The sequence below is a fragment of the Choloepus didactylus genome, chromosome 1 (genome assembly GCF_015220235.1).
Source record: "Choloepus didactylus isolate mChoDid1 chromosome 1, mChoDid1.pri, whole genome shotgun sequence".
Classification (NCBI taxonomy): Eukaryota; Metazoa; Chordata; class Mammalia; order Pilosa; family Megalonychidae; genus Choloepus; species Choloepus didactylus.
Window position 1 is genome coordinate 155,098,194 of NC_051307.1, and position 21,354 is coordinate 155,119,547.

The 21,354-nt window shown below is 45.8% G+C and overlaps 1 protein-coding gene across 1 annotated transcript in view; it reads right to left on the minus strand.

Annotated features, from left to right (window-relative positions):
- Positions 1-21,354, minus strand: part of SPSB4 (splA/ryanodine receptor domain and SOCS box containing 4) — an 82,749-nt gene that overhangs the window by 56,893 nt on the left and 4,502 nt on the right. Inside the window, exon 2 of the mRNA XM_037827809.1 lies at positions 5,686-6,532. Within this exon, the coding sequence (XP_037683737.1) occupies positions 5,686-6,379 (694 nt within the window). The 5' untranslated portion in view covers positions 6,380-6,532. The remainder of the gene's footprint in view (positions 1-5,685; positions 6,533-21,354) is intronic.

Here is a 21,354-nt window from a genome sequence, read left to right on the forward strand (position 1 = left end):
CCACCTGCTCCCTGTGTGGCCTTGGGCAAATCCCTCACCATCCTAAGACTCGGTTTCCTCATCTGGAAAGTGGAATAACAGCAGTAACATCACCTCAAGGTGTACTGCTTGGTTTAAAAAAATAGAATGAATAAAACACTCAACCCAGGACACAGAACATAAGTGGGATTCAACAAAGAATGAATGATTCTGACCCTTGAATCAAAGCTGCTCAGGAGTCCAGGCCCACTTTTCTCCGTTCAGGCCCCTCTCCACCCCTGTGTTACTCACCTGCCCCTTGCCACCCAAGAACACCAAGACAAAGACAAAGCCACCCTGTCCGCCCCCGAATGCCAGCAGAAGGAAGGGGGAGTCCCTGGGGAAGCCAAGGAGCAATTGCAGAAACCAGCCTGGAGCAGATTCCAAGGGTCTGTCCCACTCCAGGGGCCGAGCCTCACAGCAGTTGGGACATTTGCAGTGACATTCTCCCTTTGGCGAACGGGCATGCCTGATTCAGAGCCACTGCTGGGAACATCTTTATGCAATTTAGCTTTTCAGACACCCCATGGAGTGCTGTGCTGAACCAAGAGCTTTGAGGTTGGGAGATGACACCCGCGGGAGGAAGAAAAACTACAGGGGACAGCATCTCAGGGTCTCACCACAACTCACCGCCCAAAGGCAAGGCTCCCGCTGGTTTGCTGCCTGGCTGGTGGGTGGAGCAGCCTCTCCGTGTATGTTCTTTCCCTGCCTTGTCTGCAAACATCTCCACTAGGTGCCCACTGGGCCAGTCTGTCTCAGTTTGAATCAGGCTCCCCCGGTGACTGGCTGTGTCACCTTGCTCTCTGTGCCTCAATTCCTTCCTCGTGAATGAAGATGATAATAAAGGTATAAGCTCAAAGGGGTGTTACAAGGATTCAATGAGAAAAAATTTGTAAAATGCTTGGAACATAGACCAGCACAGAGGAAGGACAGTATAAGAGTTATTATCATTGTTGTTATTGCTATTATTATTTGGGCCCTTAACCCAGTTGTCTGGGTACAGCTTGCCCAGATGCCTGGGCCTTCGCTCTGTGTTGCTCAGGCTCACCTGGAGGGCAGAGTGCCTGGGCATCCTCAGCTATTTGCAGTAACTCCTCAGAATTTGAGATGCTTCACTCCAGGGAGGAGCCAAAGAACAATTTCACTTGAAGAAGTTCGACAACATTATGCACTTGCAATAGGAAATCACCCCAACAAATACAGATTTCAGAGTCAAATGAAGTAAGCCCTGTCTAAGTCTTACTCTTTTGGTCATAAAAATTCAAAAAATTGAGAAAAATGTATTCATTAACTTACTTCCATCACAATGAAGAAAAGCTTCCGTTAAGGTCACTTTTGTTGTAATTCATGGGTGAACCCCAGGACCTACCCCAGCTCACCTAGTAACTGAAGCAGTGGACACCAATTGCTGTGTGTCTGCCCCATGCCGGGTGAGCTTTATCACACAGACCCCACTCCCCCAACCCCACTTACAAATGGGAACACTGAGGTTCAGGTAGAGGAGGTAATAGCTGCCCTCGCCTCCTGCTGAGTGCTGGGGCTGAGCGTCTAACCCAGGTCTCAGGGTCTGTGTTCTCTGCCCCCATGACCTCGTGGGGAAGCAGCCCCAGGGCCTTGTCTCATGGTGCCTGCCCAACTCCCAGAAGGCAGGACCTGCCCTTCTGCTCCTGAGCATGTCACGGAGCTGAGTCCAGTCCCCTGTACCTCCTCAGTCAGGTCTGGGTTTGGGGACCTGCTTCCATGTCCACAACCAGAAAAGCTGAGCTTCCTCCTTTCTGCAATCACATCCCTGACTGAGACAGAGAATGGTTACTCCTATCTAGAAAACAGACCGGCACCACATCAGGCAAGCCGACCCTGTCCCCGCGTGGGAGATGCCACATGACATCTTGGCCTCCCTTTGCCTCCCAGATGGGCATCCCAGCTCCAGCCAACCTGAAAACAGCCACCATTGGGGAGGAGTTCTCCACTGTGGTAGATTGAGTCATGTCCCCCACAGACATGCTCAAGTCCTAACTCCCACTCCTGTGTGTGTGAACTCATTTGTAAATAGGATCCTCTAAGATCCTATAAAGATGAGACCAAATTGAAACAAGGTAGACCTTATTCTGGTATGACTGGAGTCTTATAAGCAAAGGAATTTGGGACATGGAAACAGAAGCCACAGGAAGAGACAGAAAGAGAGATTGCCCTACGATGGAGGCAGAGATGGATGTCAGCAAGCCAGAATTCTACAGATGTCAGAGGAGCCAAGGCCAGCTGATACCTTGATTTGGGACTTCCAGCCTCCCAAACTATGAGACAACAAATTCCTGTTGTTTAAGCCAATCAGTGTGTGGTGTTTTGTTATAGCAGCCCCAGCAAGCTAAGACACCCGCCTAGCTTCAGCTATCTGCAGGACCCATGAGCCCCAAATGCCCTCCCATGACTGCCCTTCTCATCCAGCCTTCCCAGGTGGCAGGCCAAGGAAAGGACCATGGCTTGACTGTCCCCGTTCCTACCAGGTGGCTGCAACCTTGTTAGCACGTTAGCTTTGTACCTGGAAACCGAGCAACAGATAATAAGCAGGGACAGGAAGCCCAGCTTAGGGAACCAACCATTGGCTCTGGTAACCCCCAAATGAGTGTCTGCCAGGCCCTTAATCCTGGCCACCATAGTATTGGTGCCACTGCACAAAATCTCACAGCTGCTATGAAAGAGACCTGACACTATCCCATTTATGAAGAGTAAAATATGCCTTCAGAAGATAGAGTGACTCATCAAAGGTGCAAAACTGCTGAGCACTGGGGATGCAGTTGGAAATAAGACACATCAGACCCTGGTGTCTTGATATACAATGTCCATCCTTCTAGTGCAACAATCAGCTTTGGCAAATAAATTTTCCAATTCCATTAAATAAAGAGCTGTTGTAGTAGTTGTTGGTTTTCTCAGCACTGGGTTTTTCTGGCCGCCATGTCTACTCTTCCCCAGATGCAGTGAGGACTACACGAGCCCTTCTCAGGACACGCTCATTCACTCTTAAATGAAACCAGTTGAGTGGCTGGTTTCAACAGTTATCTTAGCCCAACAGGTATGAAAACAAAATATGAGCAAGAAGCTCACCAATTAAAGCAGAGAGCTGAGCATACCATCCACTTTTCTATTGGTCATCTCCCCTTGAAAACCATCAATCTGGCCTACACTCAAGCAAATGTAAATTTCATTTGGGTATGATCTTGTTCTTGGTTTTGTTTTGTTTCTGCAGCACTTTTTTCAGTTCTCCTACTAAAGGGGGTAGCCTGGGAATAGAGTGGGCCCTGGAGGCAGATGGAGCTGCGTTGATCCCAGCTCTGGCTCTCTCTAGCTCTGCTTTTGGTTTCCTTATCTCTGAAACAGAAGTCCTGAAGCTGCCTCACAGGCTGACAATTATATTTCTCATTTCAAGTGAACAAACTGGAATTCCAGCTCTAAACTCCTGCCTCTGTGGGCGTCATTCATGGTGTGGCAAGAAGTCCATTTGGATGGGAGTGGGTCGGCTGATGTGTGGGAGTCCACAGGACCCGCCTGGATCCAGGCCCCCTCGGCTGGGAGTCAACCCAGGCCAAGAGCAGCCCAGGCCTCTGTACAGAGATCACCTGCCTCCCAACCACCCCCAGGGACTCACTCCTAAAACCAATAACCATTACTGTTATCATGATTTTTTAAGCTGCCTCATAGGAAGGGTAGGAGATTAAATAAGAGGAGGCCTCATGGTGGCCAGGGGTCCAAACCCGCAGCCTGCCAGCTTGTCTCCAGCCCACAGGGGTATTTTGCTTGACCCCGCATTGTTCTCAGCAGTTGCCAACTTTAAAAATTGGGATAAACAAAAAAAAAGAAAAAAAAGGAAAGAAAAGAAATTTAAAAAAAAAATTGGGATAGTTGACACAAAATCTAGATTTCTGGGTCCTCTTGGAAAAATCAGATTTCACAATCCAGGGCTCTCATTCCCATGAGACAATCATCAGCTGGAGATGAGAGGCAGTTGCCCCCGCCAACAGACCGTCCAGCCCCCCGGCATCAGCTCACCGGCAAGGGCTGGAATTTGGGTGTTCAGCCCCTGCACCCGCTAGGTGGTCGACAAATGACAGTCGGTATCATCGTTGCTCACTGCTTAGTTGAACCTTGAATGCCTGGCCCTCGAGTCCAGGGACTGTGTCGTCGACTTGTCACTCTCTTCCCACTGTGAGTAGCTTGGGGCCGGGCACAGGGGAGGCAGCATTTTGTACAGCCCTGGTACAGACCGAAGGATCTGTACTTAGAGTCAACAGTCAGAGCCCTTCTTAGTGTAGCCTGTGTTGAAGGCACTTTACATATATTACCTTATCGATCCTCACAACCACCCTGAGCTAGCTTTTACTAGTGTGATGGTTAGGTTCATATGTCAACACGGCCAGGTGATGGTGCCCAGTTGTCTGGTCAAGCAAGCATCAGCCTAACTATTGCTGCAAGGTCATTTCGTGGCTGGTTAATAAACCAGAAGGCTGGTTTATTAAATCATCAGTCGATTGCATCTCTGTCTGATTAAATCTACAGCGCCATCGACTAAGGGAGTGTCTTTCGTAATGAGAGAATTCATTCAGTCGGATTTAATCCAGTCAGTTGAAGACTTTACGGGAGAAGAGAGAACTTTCTCTTCTCCAGCCTGTCAGCCTCTCCCGGGGCTGTTCATCAAAGACTGTTCCGGTTTGCTAATGCTGCCCTTTTGCAAAATACCAGAAATGTAAGGGCTTTTATAAAAGGGGGTTATTTGGTTACAAAGTTATAGTCTTAAGGCCATAAAGTATCCAAGGTAAGGCATCAAAAAGGGTACCTTCAGTGGAGAATGGCCATTGGCATCCAGAAAACCTCTGTTAGCTGGGAAGGCACATGGCTGGTGTCTGCTTGCTCCCAGGTTGTGTTTCAAAATGGCATTCTCCAAAGTGTTGCCCTTGGGGCATTTTGTCCTCTCTTAGCTGTAGCTGCTCTTCAAAATGTCACTCTCAGTTGCTCTCCCCCTGGGTCTGTGTGGCTCTTTTTAAAGTACTCGAGGGATCCAATAAAGACCCACCCTGAATGGGTGGGGAAACACCTCCATAGAAATAATGCAATGAAAAGTCTCACCCACAGTTGATTGAGTCACATCTCCATGGAAACACTGAACCAATAGGTTCCAACCTAATCAACACTAATAAGTCTGCCCCCATAAGACTTCATCAAAGATAATGGCATTTGGGGGGACATAATACATCCAAATTGGTACAAAGACTTTCATTGGAGTTGCCAGCTCATGGCCTGCCTTATGGAATTTGAACTCGTGCATCCCCACAGTTGTGTGTGACACTTCTACAAAATCTCATATTTACAGATATCTCCTGTTGGTTCTGTTTCCCTAGAGAGCCATGACTAATACAACTATCACTGTGCCACTTTTGCAGATGGGAAAATTGAGGCAAAGAGAGCTTAAATAACTCATCCAAGAACACCAACTCAGAAAAGGAAAGAGTCAAGATTCAAACCCAGGAAGCCTGGCCCCGGAGCCCCCATCCTAACCAAGACTACACTGCAGGATTGTACTAAGTGCTGATAAAGAGTCGGGCCTCCCCTGCTGCCTGCCTCTCTCCCAGCCCCCCTGGGCCCCTGCCCCATCCCCCTCCTCACCGGCACACTTACGGTCAAGTCCGTTGATGTAGCGCATGGTGACTTCGCAGTGGCCCCACACGGCACTCACCACTGGGTACAGCTTCTTGCCCTTGAGACCACGGAAGGCCACGCCCAGGTATTGGCCATCCACGACAAAGCTGAGTGTGCCCTCATCCATGTCCAGCACAACGAGCAGCGAGTCAGGCAGTGTGAAGGCCTCGTCAGGCCCCAGGAAAGCCGGGTAGGCCACACCAGGCTGGTTCTTGCCGTCATGGTAGAGGCGGCTACGGCCCAGGTCCCAGCCCCACGACTCAGCGTCGCTGCCCACCAGTGCTGTGTAGCCCACCGAGTGCAGGGGTGCATGAGCTGTGGCCACGCCAACTACAGCATGGGTGCCACGTTGCCGCGCCGGCCAATTGATCTGCCAGGCGTGCAGGCCACGGGCGTGGCCCACCTTGCCACGGATGCCGTCGGTGCTCTGGGCCACGGGATGCCGGTGGAAAGTGAGCCGGTCATCGTCCTTGACGAAGACATTAAGCGAGCGGTCCTCGGGGTTCCACGCATGCTGTAGTTGCACAGCCAGACTGGCCACCGGCATGTCCAGCAGCTGGTCCAGCCGTGCCGGCCGTCCAGACTCTGTGCCCTGCAGCTCCCGCTTGGCCGGCCGCAGCGCTGGCTCTCGCACCTCCACTGACTTGAGGCTCCCTGAAAGCTTCTGGCCCATGGTTCACTGGGAGAAGATGGCCACAGCAGGCCACCGCTACCTTGTGGGGGCCTCCACTCCCTGCAGCCGGGGATGGGCCATGGGGCTGAGAACCAGGCTTCCAGACCATAGACTGCCACAGCCTCTGCCGGGCTGGATCAGAGGCACAAGCTCCTGGAGGGAAAGTAAAGGGCACGAGTTACAACCGTGGCATCAATAGCTAATGACCGATCCCTTCATTTATGCCCACACCTTGGCTGAGTCCTTTGCATGCATTATTGATGAGTAATATAATAACAGCTGGCACATATCTAGTACATGCCATGTGTCAGATACTGTTCTAAATTATTTGCATTTATTAGCTCATTTAATCCTTAGAGCCTCACTTGGAGGCAAACGCATTATTATCCCCATTTTACAGATGGGAAAGCTAAAGAGCAGAGGATAAGTAATTAGCCAAAGCCCCACAGTTAATAAGTGGTCAGGCCAAGATTCAAACTGAGGCCACCTGCCTTCAAACTCCATGCTCAGCACTTAGATAATCTTATTTTAGAAATAAGGACTGAGCCCAGAGAATTTAAGTTACTGACCAGTATCAGAGAGCCCGGATGAGAACCCAGGTGCATCTGACCCAAGGCTCATGCACAGACCACCCATCAGGATGATTGCTCCCAAGGACAGGTGCAGTGCCCTGGCTGGGTGGACACAGCTGTCTGAGACATGGGGACCTCCAATGTGTAAGTCCATTGGTTCCCAACCCTGGCTGCCCAGGGGACTTTGCCCAGCAACCTAAAGTGCTGCCAGGCTGGAGAACCAAGACAGAGCAAGGATCCAGCAGGTCACCCAAAGACCTGGACATAAGATGACTACCTGAGAATGGGATGGGGGTTCCCGGGGAAGGTGAGCAGAGATGGGCAAGAAAGGAGAGGTGATAAGGGGGTCTGCAGCCAGACAGAGTGCATTCAAATTCGTCTCTCTATCTTTTAGCTGTGTGTACACAGGAAGGTCTCTTATCCATTCTGAGACTCCAGTTTCCCCATCTGTAAAATGGGGATAAAACACCTCCCTCAGGATGGCAGTTGAGGACTGAGAGAAAATAACATAAAGGGCGAGGCCTGGGGTTTAGCCCCCAAGCTCGGGACTCTGGGGGGCAGGCTTTCCTCTCTGGCTGTGCTCTCTAGGCATCCTGAACTGACCCCTTCCCTTTGAATGGGTGAGCTCTTGCTTCAGGCATATAAACAGCATTGACCCTTCAGAGCCTCCCTTTTGGGTGGGATCCTGGTTTTCAGGGAGGAGGAAATGACCATGGTCACTGCAAGACCAGTCAGAACCCAAGGTGGTTGGGCTGCTTGGATGGGTGGGGGGAGAGAAGGAGAGCTGGGCCTGGCACCCAGTCCAGAGCAGAAGCACATGCCCTTCCCTCCCTAGCCTGAGTGCTGCTCGGCTCAAAACAGCACCTCCTGAGATGGATGAGGAGACAGGATCCTTCCTGCCCTGCCCTGCCTGGGCAACTTCCTCCCGAACTGTGGCACACCCCCAGCTACAGGCAAGAGCCCTGCTGCCACCCAGCACAGACAGGTACACTGCGGATTTCTTCTTTGACCCTCCAGTTTTATCCTCAACTCTCATCTTCTTTTCTCTTTCTAATGTCAGACTCCAGGTTCGGCTCATGCCAATCCTACCCATGGGGCACTGGCTAGAATTTAATCTGGGGAAATACCAGAATGCAGCAATTTGCAACACTAGACCATTTCAAGATAGCAGAATAAAGGTATCCCTTTTCTTATCCCAAATCACTCAAAAACAAGGAGAAAGAGAAACAGAAATGCAAATTCCATCTTCAGCAAAACTAGAAGACATTCGTAACCTGAACAACAACTTATAAGGAAAGGCTGCCCAAAAAACACTGGTGGGCTGCCAGAAGCAGTGAGGATGCCATGGGTGTGAGAGGACACTTGCAGAAGGCCCCTGGGGCTGCAGACTCCTCCGGCAGCTTAGCTGGCACTCCCAGAAGGAAGTTAACGATTCCTTCTCAAGAACAGTGGGAACAGAGCATGTGACCTGGCAATGGAAACTGCCTTTGCCACCTGGGGAAAGAGGAGAGCAGGGTGAACAGAGGAAGCCACAGATCCACCATCTTCACAGGAAGCAGTGTGTTGGTGAGACAGAGTGCAAGAAAGCTCTGAATTGGCAGAAACCTACAGCTACAGATCTCTGACTGGGTAGAAACAAAATCTAGAAGAAATCACTATCACAATTCTCTGAACAAAGAAATTTACTGTGAACCAGGGAGCAATCCTGCTCTTCTAAAATATTATCCTGGCATCTCCCCTACGAGCGTCATATGCAAAATGCTGATTCAAGATCCTCTCTCAAAAAGGAAGCAGCACAGCATCCATACAAAGATCCTATAGGAGGAATGAAGGAGGAAGGGAACAGCAAAAAACATGGCAAACCAAGAAAACCAACCTGACAAAAAAGCTATCACAAAGCAGATAAAAATTGTGACCAAATTTGCCAAAATATTTTTTTAATGTAAATGAAACAAAATTGCCACTTTAAGGAAGAGCTCGAAATAGAAATTCAAAGCTCAGGTAAATTAACTGTGAGTGATAAAACATGAGCCAGCAGAGAAAAGAAGAGGAGGGAATCATTCAAAAATGAAGCCTGCATTGGAAGCAGCACAGAGAAGACTTAGAGGACAGAATTAAGAAAATGAGCAAACTGAAAAATGAATACAAAAAAAAAAAGATAGGCATAGAAGCAAAGGAGAGCTAGCATGCTCATAATTGTGTCCCCGAGGAAAAGAATCAATAAATGGAACATACATTTTAAAATACATAATTTAAGAAAACATTCTAGAAATAAAAGAAGGTTTGAATCTACAGAATGAAAGAGCAGAGCCTATTTCAGGAAAATTGACACAGAGCAAAAACATCAACACACATATCTCAGTAAATTTGCTGGGCCAAAAGATCAAGGAGAAAGGACATCAGACTGGCCTTAAACTTTTCCAGGGCAATACTTGATCAGAGCCTACACTGCCCTTGGTGAAGGAAAGAATGGCCAGAGAATTTTATGCCCAGCTAAACTGTCATTCATAGATAAAGGCAACAAATGAACATTTCTGGACATGAAAGAATTTGCCTACCACATTTCCAAAAGTTCCCGAGGAAACCACTAGAGAACATGCTGCAGCTAACTAAGAGATGATGGGGAAAACAACAACAAAAGGACTAGCAGTGAGAAGTAAACTAACATAAATGTAGGGTAAAGACATAACTGTAGGAATTGGTTTTACAAAAAGATATAAACATTATAAATTATGACAATGTGGAAATGATAAAACTAACAAAACCTGGGTGAGGATAGGGAGAGAAAACCTGGAAGGTAGTGTAAGCATGTTAATTTCCTCTTCTTTCACAGCCAGAAATCAAAAGATATCATTTAAAATTGTATTACAGGTATAAATATCTCTAAATGTATAATGACAAATACTAGAACTAATAAAAATGATGAAATCTACTAAAATCAGGGAGTGAAGGAGACAGAAGTGGGAGAAAGTGAAATAATTTTGTGATTGCTTATTTCAGAAAGGAGACAACCAATGGAGTCTTAGAAAAAGATTAAAGGCATTTTACGTGGTTATAAAGGCAACCTCCAGAAGAATTAAAAATAAAATAGGGACCTTCCAAATTATCATAAGGAGCACAGCACAAAATAAAACAGACCAAATACTGAAAGATTTTGTTTTAAGAAATGGTAAAAAGAGAGGTAGCAAGATGGCAGTGTAGAGAGGAGTGGAAGCTAGTTAGTCCCCTGGAACAACTAGTAAACAATCAGGAACATCTAATAAATAATCTGGAATAACTGCTGGGGGACAACCGTGACTTTCACACATCGTACAACAACCTGGATTGAGAGGAATGCCCAAGAGCGCAGAAAAAAATCTGCAAGGAAAAGGTGAGGAAATGCACCGGGAGCCCCCTCCCTTCACAGCAGGCCGAACGGCAAAACCTCACTGTGGTAGAAGGCAGCACTCTCTGAACAAGCGAATATACCTCAGTCCAGCTTCAACTGGGGTCTTAATTAACAAATGTGGACTGCTCAATACAAGCTACAAATCCCCAAAAAGCAAACAGAGGCTTTTAGTGATGGCTAACTCTAAAGAACCAGAAGACTCCACTGTCCCAGGAGGGGGAGCCCAGACAACTAGGTGTTACCTCTGGCCAACGAGTGAAATTGGGGGTCTGTGGATGGGCTCTGAAAGGGGGCTTTCTGTCCCTTTTTCTCTCTCTCAGCCTAAGTGGCTCAGTGGAGAAAACCTCAGCCATTTTCAGTTCTCAGCACTCTGACCCAAACAAGGATGGAGATAGCAGAGTCAGAGAGAAAAAGAAACTATTTAAATGCTGATGATAACTCCCTAGGGGATGTATCTTCCCTAAGCGGAAGGAGGTAGTGCCCAGTTCTACTACCAGCCTTCCACTCAGAACCAGACCCCAGAGCCTGGGAGAAAATAGCCAAAACAGAAACTAAGGGGGCCACACCTCCTTACACTAGTCAGGAACAACAGGCTGACAGGTGCCACCTGCTGGGCGGATTAGGAAAAGCACAGTGGCTAGAGGCCTCACAGGGTGTGTCAATCTTCTAAGATACACCCTCAGGGAAACCTGATACTGAATATTGCCCCCTTCTGAGACCTGGTACTCTTCTGGTCTGGGAAAATCTGATTGGGATAACCAAGGAAACCAGATGCCTAGACAACAGAAAACTACAACCTACACTGAGAAAAACAAAGATATGGCCCAGTCAAAGGAACAAACTTACACTTCAACTGAGATACAGGAATTAGAAACAACTAATGCTGAATCAGTTCAAAAGGTTTAGGGAAGATATGGCAAAAGAGATGAAGGGTCTAATGAAAACACTGGGCGAATTAAGGTAGAAATTGAAAGTTTGGAAAAACAACTGGCAGAATCTATGGAAATGAAAGGCACAACACAAGAGATGAAAGACACAATGGAGACATACAACAGCAGATCTCAAGAGGCAGAAGAAAACACTCGGGAACTGGAGAACAAGACACCTGAAATCCTACACACAAAAGAACTGATAGGGAAAAGAATGGAAAAATATGAGCAACAGCTCAGGGAATTGAATGACAACATGAAACACATGTATGTATGTGTCACTGGTGTCCAAAAGGAGAAGTGAAGGGAAAAGGGACAGAAGCAATAACAGAGGAAATAATCAATGAAAATTTTCCATCTTTTATGAATGACATAAAATTACAGATCCAAGAAACACTGCATACCCCAAACAGAATAGATCTGAATAGGCCTAAGCCAAGACACTTAATAATCAGATTATCAAACGTCAAAGACAAAGAGAGAATCCTAAAAGCAGCAAGAGAAAAGTGATCCATCACATACAAAGGAAGCTTGATAAGATTATGTGTGGATTTCTCAGTAGAAACCATGGAGTTAAGAAGGAAGTGGGGTGATATATTTAAGAAACTGAAAGAGAAAAACTGCCAACCAAGAATCCTATATCTGGTAAAAACGTCCTTCAAATATGAGGGAGAGTTTAAAATATTCTCCGACAAACAGACAATTTAGAGAGTTTGTGAACAAGATATCTGCTCTACAGGAAATACCAAAGGGAGCACTACAGACAGATAGGAAAAGACAGGAGTAAGAGGTTTGGAACACAATTTTGGCTGATGGTAGCACAGCAATGTAAGCACACTGAACAAAGATGACTGTGAGTATGGTTGAAAGAGGAAGGTTAGGAGCATGTGGGACACCAGAAGGAAAGAGGAAAGATAAAGACTGGGACTATATAACTCAGTGAAACCTAGAGTGCTCAACAATTGTGATAAAATGTACAAATATGTTTTTACATGAGGGAGAACAAATGAATGTCAACCCTGCAAGGTGTTAAAAATAGGGTGGTATTGAGGGGAAAAATATAATCAATGCAAACTAGAGCCTATAGTTAACAGAAAGATTGTATTATGCTTCCTTTAATATAACAAAGGCAATATACCAAAGCTAAATGCATATAAGAGGGGGATATAAGGGAGGGGTATGGGACTCTTGGCATTGGTGATATTGTCTGACTCTTTATTCTACTTTGGTTTGATTCTATCTTTCCTTTTGTTGATTCCTAGCTGTCATGCGTTGTTTTTTGTTTTTTGTTTTTTTTTTTCTTTTTTCTTTTTGTCTGTCTATCTTCTTTGACTCTTCCTCCTTCTTTGTGGAAGAAATGGAGATCTCCTTATATAGATAGTGGTGATGGTGGTAAATACATAAATATGTGACTATACAGGTAACCATCGATTGTTTACTTAGGATGGAATGTATGGTGTGTGAACAAAACCATCTTAAAAAAAAACAAACAACAGGTTGATGAAGAAACCTTGAGGGCACTATATTGAGTGAAATAAGTCAGACACATAAGGACAAATATTGCAGCATCTCACTGATATGAACTAGTTATATGTAAACTCATAGACATGACATATAAGTTACCACGATATAGAATGAGGCTAAAGAATGGCAAGCAGTTGCTTATCATGAGCAGAATGTTCAAATAGTTTGAACTTAAGTGTTTGGAAATGGACAGAGGTGATGGTAGCCTGTTGTGAGAATAACTAATAGTGCTGAAAGTGTGTGAATGTGGTGGAAAGGGGAAGCTCAGAGTCACATATGTCACCAGAAGAAAAGTTGGAGGTTAAAAGACGAGAATGTATAAAATAGTGACTCTTGTGGTGGACAATGTCTGTGATTGACTATACAAATATTAGAAATCTCTTTCATGAACTAGAACAAATATATGACACTATAACCAGAAGTCAATAATAAAGGGGTATATAGGAAAAAATATATACGTATTGCAAACTATGTACTACAGTTAGTAGTATTTTAACATTCTTTCATCAACAGTAACAAATGTACTATACCAATACTATGAGTCAATAATGGAGGGAGGAGTGGTGGTTAGGGGTATGGGAGGATTTGAGTTTCCTTGTTTTGTCTTTATTTCTTATCTGGAGTAATGAAAATGTTCTAAAAATTGAAAAAAAAATTAATTGTGTTGATGGATGCACGGCTGTATGATGGTACCGTGGGCAATTGATTGTACACTTGGGACCTTTGGATAATTGTATGACATGTGAACAATCTCAATTAAATTAAATTTTAAAAAATACTGTTCAGCAAATAAAGACAAGACATAGACTGGGGGAAAAAAGAAATGATAAAAGCAAAAACTATAAAGATGTAAGATATGGTAGTAGAACAAAGATCAAAATACTGACCATATCAATAAATGGCCAAAATAAATTCCAAAAAAAAAAAAGATTCTAAGACTGAGTAAGACGAAAAAACCCAACCATATGCTATTTATGAGGCACATCCCTAAAACAAAGTGATTCAACAACGTTGAAAATAAAAGGAAGGGCAAAAACTTACTGGGTAAAAGCAAACTCAAATGAAGGAGGGGCTGTAACTTTAATGTTAGGCAGGTAAAGTTGAATTTAGGGAAACAAAAGATTTTAAATGAGACAAAGGACAGTTTATCATAATAATAAAGAGTGCAAACCAAGATTGAAGATCTAATAGCACCAATATTCAGAGCAAAAGCTACAGAAAATCCAGAGTGAGAGGCACGCATTAGAGGTAGGTTATTTTAATTCATCTCTTGTAGCTCATGACAGATCAGTGGACCAAATAAGTTAAAACATAGAAAAACTAAATTATACCTCTTGGATCAAATAAGTAATTGATATTGAAGTGGCAGAATATCTAGAAAATAACAATAATGATAAACATTCCATATTATTATAACCTATGGGATCCCACGAAAGCATTGCTCAGAGGAAGATCATGGCTGGTGTACTATACTAGTGTATCAAAAAGAAAGAAAATACATAAATTAAGCATCCAACACAATTAGTCAGAAAAGGAACCAAATAAGTCTAAGGGAAGCAGATCTAAGAAATTAATAATAAAGAAAAATAAAAAGAGTAATTAAAAATCCAAGTATTTTGGTACCCCCTCTAAAAGCAATAAACCATATAAACTATTTTAAAAAGGAAAAAGGAAACAAATTTAAACTAAGAAATGAAAATGGAAAAATAACCAATTAGCATGGCAAAAGCAGTTATAAAAGAAGTTTAAATGCTTGTTTGTTCTTTCAAAATGGGAAAATTACTAACAAAATATAACAAAGTTCTATAAGTAAATAAGAAAAAGACCAATCCAATTAAAAAAATATGAAAAGATTTCAACAAACGTTTCACAGAAAAGGAAAACAAATGGTTCCAGTATTCTATGCTCTACTTATGCATAATAAAAGAGACCCAAGTTAAAACTGCAACAAAATGCCATTTTTGCCTCTCAGGTTAGCAAAGATCAAAAAAGTTTGATGACACCACATTGGAGAGGGTGTGGAGATGCACACAGGCTCACACATTGCTAAGGATTGTAAAATGGTGTAACTTTAGCGGATGGCAAATCAGCACCCATTCTCAAATTTCCAAATGCCCACACACTCTGACCTAGCAATTCTAAGACCAGTTCTTATTAAAATATTGCTCTTAAATGTGGAAAATTATGTATCTAAGTACATATTACATATGAATACATGCAGCATTGGTTGTAATAGAGACATACTGGAGGCAGAAGATAGGCTAAAATAAACTATGTCAAGTCCATACAATGGAATGCTATACAGCTGTATAAAAGAAGGCACCAATATGGAAGCTCCAAAAGACAAAGTCAAAGAAACCAAGTGCGGAACAATTGTGCAGTACGCCACCATCCAGTGGACGGGGAGGGAGGGCAAGAGGGGGAAAGTAGAGGAGGAGGAAGAGGGAAGGGAGAGAAAAGGGAGGAGAGTGGGGTGTTTAACCCAAAGGACCCAGATGGAGCTGAAAACCAGTTGTCTGTAAACCCAGTTGTACTGCTCAGTACAGTTTTAAGAGGCAACTTGCTTTTCTCTGTTTACTACAGAGCATTCCTGACCTTTATCCAGCCTCGTTATAAGAAATAAACAAGATAAACATGTGAGCTGAATGGTGGAAGCCTCCCAAGTGTCCATCGACAGCTAAATTGATAAACATAATGTGGAATACAGAAACTGTGGAGTATTATTCTGCCATAATAAAGAATGAAGTTCTGATACATGTGACAACATGGATGAACCTTGAAAACATTAAGCTGAGTGAAATACGCCAGACGTAAAAGGTCAAATATTGTATGATTCTACCTATATAAAATATCTCAGACAGGCAAATTCATAAAGACAGAAAGTAGACTAGAGGTCACCAGGGGCTGAGGTGAGGGGAGTTACTGGGAGTTATTGCTTCATGATACAAAGTTTCTGTTTGGGGTGATGAGAAAATTTTGGAAACGGATGGTGGAGACAATTGCACAACATTGTGGATATAATTAATACCACTGAATTGTATGCTTAAAAATAGCTAAAAGGGAAAATTTTGTATTATATAGTATTTATCATCATAAATGCTTTTTAAAGGATAACACATGAGAGGTGCCAACATAAAGAGAACAAGCAGCACTCCACGATCGCATCCATAAACTTGTGCAACTGCCCAAGGGCGTCCAATGGGGGAGGCCAGGGGGTTGGAATCCGTCACTTTTTGTAATTCACTCAAAGGCACTTTATGCTCCGATTCTAACAGACCAGCAAACAGGCTCAGAGTAGAAGCAGCCCGACCAAAGTCACGTGAATAAAATAGTGCAGAGCAGGGTCTCATCCTGGGTAGGCTGACCTCAAATCCCTACTGCTTCCCCTTTCCTGTGCTTTCTCCATTACTAACCCCAAATATCTGCACCTGCTCTGTACCAGGAGGCATGCCAACCGCATCTCATGAACTAGAAAGTAGACACAGTGCACCCTTCATACAAAGAAGAAACAGGCTCCAAGGGGTTCCATAGTGTGCTTGGAGTTATGGAGCCAGTAAGTGGCTGGGCTGGTCCAGGCTTGTATTGACCCCAGGTCCACACTACACCATGAGATGGCACATCTTCCTCCAAGCTGTTTAGAACAGTGTCCTCTCCACGGCCTGTGCAACCTACACAGGCAATTTCTAGGAGAAAATGCTTTATCTTTGTATGCAACCATCCCAACTTTGGAGTTGCAGCTGTTGTTAAAGAGATATCTTGAATGTGTTGGGAAGCAACAGCCAAGCAGCCCCAGGCAAGACCTCTTACTAGTACCTGGCTACAGCCCAGCTGGGTCATCAGGGGCCAGGCTGTTGTAGACTGGGCCTGACAGCCTCTGACCCCATTAACAGCAGGTGGGGATCCCAAAGGCTGCATATGGGGGGTGTCACAGGGTGGACATACAGCAGACTGCCCCTGTGCAGAGCCCCCCCAATTCAGGACCTGGAGCAGCGTGCTCATGTCCACTAAAATGGAGAGCCATTACAGAAAACTAGCAGCAGCACAATAAAAGGTAGAGCAGGAGGACCTGGGTTGAATCCCTGCCTGACCAATTGCACAGGGACTGTTCAGGTTTGTTATTGCTGTCTTTATGCAAAATACCAGAAACAGATTGGCTTTTATAAAGGGGATTTATCTGGTTACAAATCTACAGTCTGAAGGCCATGAAAATGTCCCAATTAATGCACCAACAGGAGTATACTTTCACCTAAGGAAGGCCAATAGCATCTGGAAAACCTCTGTTAGCTGGGAAGGCACATGGCTGGTATCTGCTGATCCCAGGTTGTGTTCCAGTTCCTTTCTCAGCTCCTGTGTGTTCTTCAAAATGTTGCTCTTGGGGAATATTGTCCTCTCTTAGCTTCTCCAGAGCAAACACTGGGCTAGCATCTCCGAAGTGTCAGCAAAAGCCTGCCTTCAGTGGCTCTCTCCAAAATGTCTCTCTAAGCTGCTCTCCAAAATGTCACTTTCAGCTGCTCTGAGGTCCTTATATTTGTGAGCTTTTATAGGACTCCAGTGATTAAATCAAGACTCAGACTGAATGGGCAGGGTCCATATCTCCACGGAAATAATCCAATCAAACAATTCACTCACAGTTGATTGAGTCACATCTCCTTAGAAACACTCAGTCAAAGGATTCCAACCTAATCAACACTAACACGTCTGCCCCCACAAGATTGCATTAAAGAACATGGCGTTTTGGGGGACATAATACATCCAAACCGGCACAGGGACTCATCTGAAAAGTGCTGCTAACGATGTGCTGACCTTGCCCAACTTTGCAAAGACAGGGCAGCCCATCTGCACAGTGCCTGGCACAGCCCAGGGCATGCAAGAAGAGCCCGGTAAATGGTGAGTGCCCCTTTAAGTTGTGTATGTCCTCCCACGCTGCAATTTTAGCACTAGAATGCATTCTAAAGGAACCACCATGGGTGGTAGCAGCACAGCACTGTAAATGTAACTAATTGTACACTTAAAAATGGTTAAAAGGGCAAATTTTAGGTTACAGATATCTATGTTTATATATACTACATCTATGTATCTATGTATACACTGGTTTTATCTCTATAATGGTCAAATCAGCATTGACAAAAAGTTAGTTTATTGTTTGAATTAACTTGAACTTTAAAATGATTGAACCAGCAATGAAAACACTTCTGCTCTGTAGTCCTGGAAACATTACAAGAACCTTAGTGGGTTTAGTGAATTTCTAATTCCACAACAGGCACCGGGATGTTAGATGAATAAAAGTCATTCTACAGAGATGAGAGGAAAAAAAGAAATAACCATGGGTGTGCACCAGGAGTCAACTAAAGCAGTGGCGGACAGAGTGGTTTCTAGCAGTGAAGAATCGGCATCAGTGTAAATGCCCAATGACAAGGACTATGCCCCACTCTCCTGGGTCCCCACCCAGATCCTGCCAGGTGTAAAGGGCTTTATTCCGCCCTCGCCAGCCCTGCACCCACTGCCTCCCCTGTCTTTGTCCCAGAGAAGTCCCAGTTCCTACATGTCTCCTGGAATTGTTAACTGAACGAACAATAAAAGAGTGGTTAAGTGACTTGTTTTCAGTCCCATGGAACTTGTCAAGGGCAAGGGTCAGGATCAAAATCGAGGGACAGAATTATCAATGGAAGACGGGTCCAAGGCTGGAGCTGGAGACACGGAGTTATGAAATCCAGAGTCCCAACTCCCAAACCAGGACAAAGGTCAGTCTTCATGTCTTTGTCCAGCTGGGGGAGGGGTGTCCCACAGTCCTTCCTTCCACCTGTCTGAGAGCTCCACCTCCTTCAGGAAGGAGGGCCTGAATGGGACCAGCCCTGCCTTGCACCTCCACCTTCAGCCACCCTGAGCCAGTCGGAGGCGATGACTCTTTCTGGCCCTGCCAATCTGCTCTTCCACTCCGAGGAGCATTCCTGAGGACAGCACGTTTTCACCTGCACTTGTGTGCAGACACACACACACAGGTTATGGGGAGGAAGCACTGGGTCTCTGAGAGCAGCGCATTTACAGCTCTCTTGACGACAGGGGCAGGGAAAGGGCCAGGGCTGGAGTCAGAAGACAGGGACACAGTCACTGCCTCCGAGCAGCTGACCCTTGGCTATATCCAGTTTGCCCCTTTGTTCAAGTCGGCTTCGCATTCTTCCCTGCTTGTGGTCCTCATTTATTCATTCCACAAACACTTAACGTATGCCTGGGCTATGCCAGGCAGTGTGCTTCTGAGAGCTGGGGACACAGCAGTGGCCAGCCCTGCTTTCTCTCTCCAGCCACAGGGAGCAGACCCTTGTCACGTTCCTTCTCTTCTTGTCTCCACCAGGGCAGGTGGCACAGGGCCAGGCATACAGGAGATACAACAGACTAATTCCTAATAGGAATAACATCCTATCTCAGTCCAGGAAGCAGTGGGGGGCTGCCATCACATTCCCCCCAAACCAACTTAATTTCTTGGGCCATGCTTGGATGGGGATGCTTAATTACATTATCTGGAAGGATCCGTGCCGGGGCTTCCAGCATGACTGAGCAAGAAAACAAAACCCCAAATTGCCGATTGCCCTTCCCTGGACCCTGCTGGGTGCTACTAACCGACAGGAAAATGAGGAGATGTGAAGTGTCGATGCCACACTGCTTAAGGAGCCATGGTGGTTTGTAAAATATGATGCAGCCTTCAGAGGCTCAGACCCAAATTCGGTCTTGGAGGCCTTTGTGGCTGGCTTCTCCGAGGCACAGGGTCTGCAAGGGGACTGACTGCTGCAGGGACTGGTAATGGTGGGGTGATGTTGCCCCTCCCCTCAGTGCAGCCTCTGGCTTTGGACTTGCTGGGGCGTGGGTGCGGCTAGATTTCATTCCTTCACTTAACCAACAATAATAATGCCCCCACTACCACCACCTGGGGCTGCAGGAAAGTGTAAGACCCAATTCCCTTTAAGTCTGAGCCCACACCAAAGGGGTCAGACCCCATGACAGGTCTGAATAATGATAAAGACCATAAAAGGAGATACAGCTTGATACCACTTGAATTCCTTTAATAGACAATATATTACTTTCAAATATATGCTACAGCACTTGCAAAATGCAAAGCTGACCTACTCATACTCCCTGCTTAAAATCCTCCATAGGCTCCCTGTGCTCTCAGGAGGCAGTTCAGACTCCTACACTGAGCCCCTCTAATGTTCTACGGTACTTCCCTGCCTCAGTCCTGTCGCCCTCCACAGACCCCTTCACTCCGTCCCCACCAAACCACCTGCGGTTCCCTGCGGACACCAAGTCTTGACATGCTGCTCTCACCACCCCTTCCCTCTCCCTGCACGTCCCCCTGCCCCATACACACACACACAGCTCCCCCAGCTCCAGAGCCTCTGTCTTGTCTCCACCACAGCACATGTCACAAGGGGCATAACATCTCCCTAGCTGCCTTCCTGCCACCACTGGGGGCAACTCGAGGGCACAGGTGGGTCTCCCCCATCAGAGTCCACAAGACTCCTTGTGGGCCTCGCTCAGAAAAAGAAATGGGTGAATAAGCATGAACAAATGAATAAAAGCAACATGCTGCCTTAGAGAAAGAACCTCCACCAAGGACGGAATTCTATCTTGGCTCCTTGGTATCAGCTCTTTGTATTGGTGCCAGTCCCACCTGCTTTGCCCTGGTTCAACTGAGATGCTGGTAAGATTTTCTTGGTAGAAGGGCTGTTTGATTAGAAGATGCTTGTTCATAATGAACTTGCCAATGGTGAATGTTCTGAAGAACCCCCAAGGGTTTATTCACAGAAGTCCATCAGCATTCTCCCTCTCTACACATATGGAGCTCACCCTCCAACGCTCTTTGCTTCCTGAGAGCTCACAAAGGGAGCCATCTGTCCAGGTCCAGGTGGAACCTTCTCACACCTGTCTTCCTGGAGTGTGAATCAATGAGGCTTCCCCAGGTCTTTCCTCTTGGGGTTTCCATGGGAATCCTCCCATGCATGCCTGAGCCAAGGGCCCCCAAGGCAGAAGATCAGGCTGCGGACCAGCAAGGAGAGCAGGGGATGGAGTGGAGGAGATTTGCTGGGCTGAGACCAGGCCCGCACGCTCTGCAAGGTCATTTGAAAGAAACGCACTTCTAAGCCAGTGAGGCCTGGCAGGCCTGGTCACCGCTACAGCCGCCCATGTGCCCAGACAGCTGGCGGGGGCTGTCCCAGCACATGAGCATGGTTCTGCGGGACAGCTGACCTCGGTGAAGCCGGCCTGGCCCTGGGTGAGGGGAGGGGTGAGGGACAGGGCTGCCTAATGGGACCCTTCAGGGACGAATGACCAATGATCTTCATGTCCAGCTCCTTGTTTATCTTCCAAGCTGGACTTCCCTCGCATGACAAAGCTGGTTGTCTGAACACTTAGGGTGCCTGAAAGAAATGCATAAGGTTTCTTGCCCCAGGCATGGCTCTAGGAGATCATGACATGCACTGGCTTGGATTTCTGAAGTTCTCTCTGTTAAACTTCAGGTGTCTCTGGGAGTATTTCTGAGATACCAGGGGGACATGAGATAGGAGAGAAAGA